Genomic DNA, 10,826 nt, shown 5'->3' on the forward strand with positions numbered 1-10,826 from the left:
ACAATCCATACACTCATTTCCCAGTTTATTACATACACCAACGATAAAACTAAGACTAATCTAAGTCCTGCAATAAATCCACCCTGAGGTGACAACTGGTTTTCACTGACACCGTTTCAGGGAGGCATTGATACGTTGGTGCATCGGGTTGAAATGTACAAGTTGTAATGAGCGAAGTTTCAAATGACTCCCCTATCATTGATACAAACACGGTGGACAAAATATTAGAAACACATTAAGTAGTAACATCACTCTGTAAAAATACTGAAAGTTTTACATGCAAGAGCTGAATAAAGTACAAAAAGTAGTCCTCATTGCTCTTAATGGTCCCTTTCAGTGTTGTACCTTTTTGTATATTATTTAAATATAACCACATAAGAAGCATTTTAGTGTTGCAGCTAGTCCAGGTGGAGCTCATTCTAACCACTTTATATGCTGCTGGATAGTTTAATCTATAGCAATTCATATTTTATAGTTTTGTTTGTAAAATCTCAGTCTGTAAAGTGGACTGTAGTGAAATACTGTAGTTCATTTCCAATGAAACTACAGTCCACTGAAATACTGTAGTTCATTTCCAATGAAATGTGGACAGAAGACAAAAAGTAGCAGGAAATGGAAATGGTAAAGTAAAATAAAACTACAACAAAATTGTCCTACTGTACAGTTCTTGAGTTAATGTACTGTCTGTATTTTCCACCACTGTGCAGCCTTCCTGGAGGTCTGCATCAGGGCTCATTTAATAAACTGGTAAATGGGCAGTGAAACCTTTGTACATGTGGGTTGAATAATATAATGGCGGGCTGGTAACTCACTTGCAGGCTCTGGTGTTGACGCAGATCGTCCTCACATCATCGGTGGTGGTGAGTTCCTCGATCAGTTCTTGCAGGTGCTTTGTCACAAATTTGCGGCACATAGATTTTAATAAGCCAATTTGGTCGCAGATGGACTTCAACTTTGTTTTTGATTTTAAAAAGCCAAGTTGGTCGCAGATGGACTTCAACTTTGTTGTTATGTTCTGAAAGAGTAAAATTTACTTTATTTACTCCATCTAGATCCTCCTCCCTGCTCTGCTGTCAGACTTTGACATTTTATTTTACCTCCGTGGTGGTGTTTGGTCCGATCACTGCCTTCACCTTGTTTAAAGCCCACTTACAGGCCCAGCACAAACCTGGACGCTGTAAATCAAAGCAACACATCATTTTAATAAAGAAATGTCATAAAAATACATTGTGTTGGGGAAAATGTTAAGCAGTATATAAACAGCTAAAACATTATACTTTAATTTGTAAACATTTAAAGTATTTGTCACTAACCTGTGAAATATAAGTGCTGCAACTAATTGAAAATGTAACAAGGTCTGCCCCTGCTAAAATGAAGTGCTACTCTCATCTTAATAAGGGTAGATGCCTATTACAATGAAGGTAGCAGATATTGTTTATCTGTAATCTGCTTTTAAGAAATAATGAAACCTTTGGTTCTCCACAAGAATCTATGCCAAAAATTTGTGATTGACCCACAAGGTCCCTGCTTCTTAAGGCATAAGCGGTAAAACTAGGGTTTCACAATACAACATCATCACATTTGAGTAAATAAGCATAATCGCTTATTTAAACTCTGGTTGGATGATATTTAGACAGCTTCTGACAATAATGGTAGTAGCACATCACCAAAAGATTCCACCCCTTGTCAGATTAAGGTTTTACACAAAGAAGCACAGAATATGCTTCATTTAAATAGGTGAGAGGTCAAATGAGCCAATATTTCAGCAATAGCAAGTATTTTTTTTAAATCCCTGAATTTTCCTCCCTCGTCTCCTGTCCCGTTGATCGTGTCATGACCCTTCAGACTTATCTTGTAACCACTAGAGGGGGCCAGAGCCCAAAGATCAACTACCGAACTATATAAAGCATTTAGTCACATCAATCTGCTACAACAATAAAATGCTGCTGAATCACTGGCGCATCAGTATTGACAGTAACAGGGATGCTTTTTTTTTTCCTGCAGAATGATCACTACTACTTTTAATACCAACATTCTGTGTCTGTGCCCAAATTCAAGATCAGGGTTGGTCTTGGAAAATTACACTTTACTGAACATTTTGTCAGCTAAAATTCTAAGGCAGACTCTTCACCTTGCCAGCCTCCACAGAGATTTCCACGTCCACTTGCTTCTGATCATCAATGCTGACCTCAAAGGTTCTCCCGTGAACTGTCCAGACTGTGAAAAGACAAAATAGAGTTAAAATAGACTTTACATAATAAAGACAATATTATAGAAAGAAAAACATGGAGGATGGCAAAGAGCCCAGCAGAGCACCTGAACATGTCACCAGGATGCACACAAGTAGAACTGAAGATGTCTCCATTGCTGGCAGTGAGATGTGATATCTGAGTCCGCTGATACTCCACCTCTTATATAGGGTGGGCCACAGAAAAGTAGCTCACCCTAGTAGTAGCATATGACGGAGATACAAGAGAAATTGAAACCACAATCTGTACCCGGTCATAGTGCAGGCAGTTTCAGATGGTTTTGTTGAGACCACCTTCACAAAAACCTTCCTCACGCCACCTACTCTTCATATCATCTTTTGTCTGTCAGCGAACATGCTTTCACAGCCACATGTGGATTGTGCCTCAAAAAAAAGCCCCTATATTTTCTGATCTATCAAAAACATGCCAAGTTTAGAAAGTGAATCGTCAGTTTGGTGGGAACTGATGATTTGCTGTAGCAATCCCTAACGGGAGCAGCCGGAGGTAGAGGAAGAAGAAGATTTTCTGATCTGTCGTGTGTGTAGATCAAAATTCTATCTTCTAAACTGAAAATAAACAGTCCTCAGATAAAGGAGGGAAACACTGTACTGTTATAGACCAATTAAAAGCTAATTGGGATTTCAATGGGGCTAAAACCCTGGAATAACTTGACTATTACAAGTTTCTCGTAGGTAAAATAATTCATTACGTCCGACTTGTGTTTTTTTTTTTTTTTTTTTTTTAAATATATTGAGACTTAAGGCTACTCTTACTTCTTTTTAGCTATAAAACAGTGCTAGCAGCTTAGTGTTATCTGCATAGATTAGCACTGTGTTGTGTGTGTGTGTGTGTGTCATGGTTTCTCACCTCCTCTTCATGGTAGTCTGCTCTTTTCCTCACATGGAGTTTTAACCAAGATGGAAGGTTCTCTTAAGCTCGGTCCCCCACAACTCAGCAACGGCTGAAATAAAAATGTCTGAGTAAATAGAAGAACAATATCAAAGTAAGTCATTACCTTCTTCCTCACAGATATCAGAAGAATAGCGATGCTGATGCCAGGACTCGTGGTTGTTCTTGCGTTGTCATGTGAGAAACATACTTTTATTGTAAACTCAACCTGGTAGAAATAATTTATCTGCAGTACCTATATGAGTATGAACACTTAGACCGTTTTTTTGTTTTGTTTTGTTAGATATGGTCTGCAAATAACACAGGACCCAAATGCATAACACACAGGACTGAATAAAAGGTAACCAAGTTTACTGGGGTGATATTTAATGGGACAAACCACCCTGGGGGCTTGGGGTAGTGGAGCAGAGTGCAACACAAGGTAACTGGTTCTAGCAACATACTGTAGCAGGAGGCCCTGACTCAGTAGCAGCGGAGGACCCTTTATTCACTTATGTTTTTTTTTTAGTTCTCTTTACAGGGAAACCTTGAGGCTGGACTACAGAGACAGTGGCGGACTGTCCGAGTAGCAGGAGACAGGACCAGTCGATGCAGGTGAGAAACCAAGTAAGGACTGATAGCCTTCTTCCAAGGCTGAACTGCAGAGCCTTGTAACCAGAAGATGAGTAATAGCGTAGGCATAGACTATATTTTAAAACCAGACTTGTCTGGTTAGACTGGAGAGAAACATAGATGACAGTAGTGCACCCACTTAAAGACTGAACAAAAGAAGCAACTGAGCAGACTAGGTAAGAATGGTAGAAAACAGAGCACTCAGGCACAGATGGCAAGTACTGAACCAGATAGGTATTACAATAACATGCAGCGCTTGTCATTTCTCTCCACAGGAGATAACGTTCACACATTAGGAGTCAAGCCAGGTAAGTAGTGTGTGGATGGTGAGCATCAAAACACACAGGTATAAAAAAAAAAAAAAAAAAAAAAAAAAATCCTTTTTTTGTGACAACTGAACAGAGCTCAGTGATAAAACACAGCAGATCATACAAAATCACAAAAACAAGATATGGCCTAAAACAACTTCATAATATGGACCAGGTCCAAACGAAAAGACTAAAATGCCCCCCACCCCCTAATTTGTTTTTCAGGAGTCCAACAAACAGGCCAGAGTTATACACAGAGAGCCAACTTGTGATTAATCAAACTATCTCTTCTCCATTAAAGTACCAATTTTGCACATTTTATTTATTTATTTTCCAAAGCACTTCATACCACTGCTAAATGTTTTAGTGTTTTATCTTTATAAATGTTTTTGCCTAGTTCCCTAAGTGTTTTTGTTGTTCAGTATTCATTGATCTTTTAAGTTACATGATCCTTGAGCAGCTGAAACTGCAGAGTAATCGATGCTACTGCAGCTTGTTCATGAACTGTTGAGAAACTCGGTGGAAAACTCAGCAGCCCCGTAACAATGTTTGATGGTTAGTGAAACACAAACCTAACATGCCTCTCTGATCATGGACAGACAAAAACCTGCATATAAATTACAATTAATGTGCAACACTCTTTACCCGTAACTTCACTACAACTACGGTGAAGTCTGTAGATGTAGGGGCAGTTTCCTTGCTGGTTTTCACAGGTTCATCTGGAGACATTGACACAGACCACCACAAACTGCAAACTGCCTCATTTCTGTCACACCTCCTGTGACTATATTTAACAATTCACCACTGACAGATCATACAAACCCTTTTTATGGTAAAGGAAACAAGTATCTACATCTGTGTGTAGGGCACCCGAGAGTCTGGGTCCACTGAACAGAGACATTTCTCAGTGCTGTTGTATTTAATGTTTGAACCTAATTTGCATTTTAATGTTTTATCTGCGTTTTATCTTGCATGATAATCCACCACTGTAACATTTTAGGCAAGTCCAAAAACAAGGAAAAGCACCATGGGCTCTTTAAGTAAAGGCAATTTTTGGTGTACTGAGATGCATTAAGCGCTCACAACTTGGGTATATGTTTTTATCTTGTGGCAGTGAATTTCTGTCACAGCTTTCATTAGAGGGAAACATTGAAGAAAAGAAATGTTGACACCATGAAAGTCATAACACCTTTGGTTACTGTGATAAAGAAGGAATTTTAATCTGGTACGAACATTATGTACAATATAGCATTCTTGGACATTTAATAAAGCCAAGTTTCAGTGAAGAGCAACCTTTTAAAAGATATAGTATATCTACTATGATTGCACTCCTCATCATCAATGCACTTAAAAAGAATCTGACCAAGGTCTCAGAACAGTCTATGCTGAGGAAGAGGAAAACCACATGAGTGATCACATTTAAAGTTAACATGCCAACTATGAATGCATGAATCACTGTCTCAGAGGTGCCATGTTGTATTTATGGTCACTTCCTGCAAATCATGCTGTAGAACTTTGACTACCACATCATTAAAAACACAGCCTCTAGCTGTACCAACCTCACTCCCATCTGCTATAGCGATGAAGATGGCAATCTTTGATTAAAACCAACCAAAAATAACAAAGTAAATCAGTCAAATCAATACAAAACTAAATATTTTGAAGACAAATCTAGCAGATTCTGCAGCTTGGAGATGATGCAAAATGTAAAAATTGCTAAACAGGTTTTGAAAACTTTCCATGATTTTAGTGATGATAACAGCCTACCTTCATCGTCATTAACACTGAACCTGAGGAGTGTGAGGGTGATATTTTTGGAAGACCAGAGAGATTTTAGGACATCTTTGATTTTGTCAAACTCCTCTGAAATACTCCCCCACATTTCTTTGTTGCACCTGATCTGGTTTGCTGCTTCTCATCACTTACAAGAGAAGCATATGGGACACTTTAGTTCTGTCACAGGGCTGTGATTATATGCTAGAGGATTTACAGAAAGGTCTTCAAACAGATGCTTAGGGGATTTAAGTAAAACAGGCTATTTTATAGCAAACTCTTTTTGCATAAAGATTTGTCAGGGATTTTTTTTTTTCATCCATTCAATAACCTAGTATCAACTGCTGTGTACAGTATGAAAAGCAAAGGTTTTGCTTGGAACAATGTAAAAGCATGAGAACTATTTTAGGATCAATGCCAATGTATGTAAAGAAAAATAATCATTGCAGTAGGGATTTCCTTTTCTCTGGCCTTAAAAGCCAGCTCCAGTTTCAGAAAATAAACATTTGCAGCAGATTAAAACGAAGTGGGGGGGGACACTGGCTCTATAAATTATGTCAAATCCAGTGATACAGCGATCTATTGTCTCCTTGCAAACAGGCCGTTTGTCTCTCTCTGTGCTGAGAGGGGGTGAGGAAGGTCTGACTTGCAACAAAGTGGAGTCCTCAGTGAAAAACCCAACACCACTAAAGTTCAAACTCCAGTTTGTCATCTCCCTTTTCGCAGCATTTTGTAGGTTCAATGTCCTCCTCTGACCTCCAGGTGGCTGATTCTACTGAGTGTTTCTCTCAGATGATTTCTAGAACGTCACAGGGCACGAAGCCTCTCTTCTTACCGCTCGCCACTCTGATGAAGCCCCCGCATTCGCCCTCACTGCTCACACAAATCTGAAAGTCAAAGAGAAATGTTAACACCAATAACTATTGTGAGTTACAAGTGAGTCCCAGGTGTGTTGGTAAGAACGTAGGGCTGCACTGTGATTCAGTGGTCAGCATTGCCCCCTCACCGCATAAAGGTTCTGGGGTTTCTTTCTGCATGGGTAAAAACTTTGATTATATTATGCTCCGATCTCTGTGTTTATGTGCATTAGTCTCCAATGGCTTTTGTATTTTTTATTTACTTACTAGTCACTATTTTGTATATACAAAGTTTCATTTGTATAATCTCACATCACAAAATCTAGATACTGAGTTAATATACTCTGTTGCCTAACTCAAGTATAAGTTATCGCTCCATGCACAGTATTGTCATTACACTTAAAAGTGATGATGATGATGTATTTGAGATGAGTAGTGAGATCTGACATTGATAAGTGAGATTTAAAGAGATGGAATGGGATGTTTTGAGGAATAAATATTTTATTTTTTGATAAACAAAATAGGGGATCAGACTTTTCTCTCATCACAGCTCTTAATTTCACTCTGAGAGCCCCATAACGGACCAAAACAGCCTGTGTGTCCATGCTTGCTCACTCAAAGTGCTCTAGAACATGATCCCCTGAGTCTGTGTGACTAAAGGAAAAAAATAAAGAGGCAACGGCCACAAACTCATCTTGTGTTCAATGGTTTCATCTCCACTGGGGGTTGTTTACTTTAAGACTCGTCTGAGTCCAAACATGCCCTGCAAAGTGTTGTGGGAAAAAGGGAGCTTGATGTTAGTTGAGCTGTTTTGCCAAAATGCTAATTTAGTGGTAACCCTAGAGAGGGATCCTGTGTCGGCCATCTTCAACCAAGGTTTTGAGTGGATTCAGTAAGTGTGTGAGGGAAGCGGTGACGAGGGAGTTGCAAGAGTGTAATAAGAGTTCTAAAGTGCTGCTGAGTAATGTGAATTTAATGTGATCTAATAGCCAGGGTTGTGATCATGAATTAGATGCAAGTGTAATGTTGAAATTTTAATGTCTAGGATGAAGGTCACTGCTGCTCGATGTTCACCAGACCAATCCTGCTGATGTTTGGCCTAAATGAATCTTTCATATGTTTCATGTTTGTGGCTCCAAGGGCAGGTAATTGACCTTGCCAACAATTGCATTGCTATCTCTGACCTGCCTCTTTATCAGAACCAGAAAAAAAGCTGCCTCTTTGATGAAAAGCCCGTGTGTAGAATTTGAAAATGTGACAAAAGATGCTGTGGCAGACAGCATCACTCCAAATAGACTTCATGGGCCCAAAATATCAAACGCATTCTGAAACAATCCTCTAAACATCCTGTAGTGAAAGCAAAGTCAGCAACAGAAGCTGTACTGTTATTCACTTTGAAAATGATCATCATTCTCTCCTAATCTTCATCATAAACATTGGTACCTGGCCCTCTTTCAGGGTGATCTGGCCTTGTTCCTTACAGCCGATGAACGTCCTGTTACACCTGAATACTTGGTCCCCAGCTCGCACCTGATGAGCAAAGGCTGCTGGAAAGAAACCGATCCTGTCGTCAATCACCCCCTGGAAAAAAATGTATTCATTAAATATAAAAAGAGCTGACATATAGCACAAGAGGACTGGTTACCATAAATAACACCTGCACAAAGTTTTATTTGAGATCATTATACAGTACCTAACATAAAAGAATAGCCTATGTTTCTTTTTTGTATTGTATGCTGGTGTAGCATCATACACTAATGTTTGCCTCTTTACTGTTAGTGTTCACTGTCCAAAGACCAAAAAGACCAGATGTCTGTTTATCTGCAGGCTGAAGAAAACATTCAACTACATGATGAGGTTCCCTGTGGTCTGGAGGCAGAAGGTTGTCTCTTCTGATGTCACTGGAAGGCACTGGTTTTGTACCCACCTTCCACCAGTCTTCACTGGAGTCGTCAGCCAATAAGATCCTGTCTCCTGCTCTGCAATGTAGAGGAGGAACAATTACTCAAAGGTGAGACTCATTTGGCTAAATGCATTAAGGAATATGCATTGTATAAATTTTAACACACAGCCGTACTATAAGACAGGTAATAATGGTCCACTGTAGCATTGTGCTTTAGTGGCACATATAACTAAATATGCAATAAATCAAACAGCAGCACATGATGCTATACATCAGGGCCCCCGAGAGTCTGGGTCCACTGAACAGAGACATTTCTCAGTGTAAATGGCATGTAATACACCTTAATCCTGTTTGCTTTAAGTAATTATTTATCCCAGAAATGCATGAATCATTTTACCCCAACATGTACCATAATTAATAGCATCTGTTCAAAGCTGTCAGCTAAATTGGACCAATAAAATTCAAACATACCAGCACAGTTGAGCCAAATGTTGGTTTAAGTAGTTTCCCTGTTTCCTTGTTGTTAATTTACAACACTAACTGTCCTTTTGGTAATAATCCCCGTAGCTCAAACATGCTAATCATTGTTTAGAAATAACATGACATCTAAAATTGTAAAATATTCTAAGTATCTCCTTCAAACACTGTGGGGTCTAGGTAACTATGAATGTGAGCCATGAAAAGACAAATTGCTGGGGAAATCTTTGGCCAAAAAAGGTAGTAGATTGTGTGACTATTTTAACAAAGCACCTCTCATCATCATTACAGTCACCACATAGTTGAAAGTAATCATGTAATCAGAGCATGTAGCAGCAAAAACCTGGTTTTCTCACTTAAAAAATTAAAAGCATTACATTTTCCTCTTTTTGTCCTTTGCGTGTTAGTGTTTTGTATATTTCTTACTACCTGGAGTGAGACCAGTGAAAAGAAAAACAATGATGAAGGGTTCATAAGAGAAGAAATGGGGAACAAAGCACAGTGAACTTTGTGCTGTAGAGGTAACAGTGGACAGGGGGCCCTAGAGAAGTGTTTCAAAATGAAGCCAAGTGAAGTTTTTCCTGAAAGGATCAATAAGAGTGTGTGAGTGAGAGAGAGAGAGCTGGATAGAACAAGTGGTCTCTCATATCTTTAAATTTTCTGAAAAACCAAGAACAAATGAGTACTTAGGCTGGAAGACTGTTCATAATGAACGAGGTCTATTTCAGAGTATGTCACAGATGATGTCCTATTAATGACGGTTAAAGCAGGAGATAAAATCTGTAGCCTAAGATTCAAATTGTAATGGAGATACTAAGACAAGATCGACATGTAGAGTTGCGCTTGCATACAAATCAGACATGATGATAATATCCAACTAAAGTGACAAAAATCTCCTTGGGGAAAAAGTAATTTGCATTGTACTTAGTTTTTTTGTTTGTCCCATCTGCCAACATAGAGGGGGTGGGGTTTATGACCTATACCACAACCAGCCATCACAGAGCGGGGCGACTTGTGGTGGCTTCACTTCTGGGGAGCTGTTATGTGATTTCAACCTGCCCTGCTCTGAATACACTGATTACATAAGAACACACACACAAATTAACGCACAACTTACAATTAACTTGATTTCCTGGCATAAAAAAAAGAAGATGAAGACTGACATGGTGCAGGCAGCTTGTAAACATGAAATTATAGTAATTATATAAAAATATACACTGCGTGTGTGCACGATGCAAGTCCCGGTGTTTTATTTGACTAGCATATAGGCATAAATTACAGTAACTAATTGCACTGGATTGTTTTTTTTTTTTAAAAATATACAATACATGTTATATTTGGAGTGACTGCAAAGGGAACATGATGAAGTCTATTAATTTACAGAAGGCAGTAGACAAGTCAAGTGACACAAAGAGGCTCTGTCATTGCTGCTGTTTGTTTATGGCAGGCCTGTGCAAATAACATAATTTTGTGTTATTCTAATTAATAATCATCATTAAAAAGAGAAATTGCAATATTTAGGAGCAAGAACGGGAAACTATTTGATATCAAAGGTGAAATGAGCAACGTACAATAACAGGGATTTCTTAAACAGAGTGACATGTGGGTATGTACATGTGTGTCAGCTAACCTCATCTCCAGGTCGTGACCCTCTTGGGGAGTGAAGTTGAACAAGGCCACATAGGTGCTGAGCTTGAGGACGTCTTTCTGTAGCTGACACTGCTCCAACTAAACGCAC

At 39.0% G+C, this 10,826-nt stretch overlaps 2 protein-coding genes across 3 annotated transcripts in view; both read right to left on the reverse strand.

Annotated features, from left to right (window-relative positions):
- Positions 1-548: 548 nt before the first annotated feature.
- On the reverse strand, positions 549-3,573 carry gnly (granulysin). 2 transcript variants are annotated; one of them, XM_020591072.1, is made up of 6 exons: positions 3,117-3,573; positions 2,317-2,445; positions 2,132-2,217; positions 1,098-1,175; positions 1,001-1,015; positions 549-952 (listed from the first exon to the last, which is right to left on the reverse strand). In XM_020591072.1, the coding sequence occupies exons 2-6, from the start codon at positions 2,363-2,365 to the stop codon at positions 809-811; spliced, it is 372 nt and encodes a 123-aa protein (XP_020446728.1). In that variant the 5' UTR covers positions 2,366-2,445; positions 3,117-3,573; the 3' UTR covers positions 549-808. The 2 variants fall into 2 exon arrangements, with proteins under 2 accessions (XP_020446728.1, XP_020446727.1); XM_020591071.1 differs by having other exon boundaries at positions 549-1,015.
- A 1,713-nt stretch (positions 3,574-5,286) lies between these two features.
- Positions 5,287-10,826, reverse strand: part of stac (SH3 and cysteine rich domain) — a 24,219-nt gene continuing 18,679 nt past the window's right edge. Inside the window, exons 8-11 of the mRNA XM_020591188.1 lie at positions 10,719-10,816; positions 8,636-8,687; positions 8,152-8,289; positions 5,287-6,738 (exon numbers count right to left, since the gene is read on the reverse strand). Of these exons, the coding sequence (XP_020446844.1) occupies positions 6,640-6,738; positions 8,152-8,289; positions 8,636-8,687; positions 10,719-10,816 (387 nt within the window). The 3' untranslated portion in view covers positions 5,287-6,639. The remainder of the gene's footprint in view (positions 6,739-8,151; positions 8,290-8,635; positions 8,688-10,718; positions 10,817-10,826) is intronic.

Source organism: Monopterus albus, unplaced genomic scaffold, assembly GCF_001952655.1.
Source record: "Monopterus albus unplaced genomic scaffold, M_albus_1.0 scaffold13.1, whole genome shotgun sequence".
Lineage (NCBI taxonomy): Eukaryota > Metazoa > Chordata > Actinopteri > Synbranchiformes > Synbranchidae > Monopterus > Monopterus albus.

Excerpts from the sequence above, each read along its gene's own strand:
- gnly (XM_020591071.1), bottom strand. The coding sequence starts at position 2,365 with ATGGAGACATCTTCAGTTCTACTTGTGTGCATCCTGGTGACATGTTCA. Across the intron at positions 2,218-2,316 it reads CATCCTGGTGACATGTTCAG|TCTGGACAGTTCACGGGAGA; the intron begins GTGCTCTGCTGG and ends GTCTTTTCACAG. Across the intron at positions 1,176-2,131 it reads TCTCTGTGGAGGCTGGCAAG|CGTCCAGGTTTGTGCTGGGC; the intron begins GTGAAGAGTCTG and ends TTTGATTTACAG.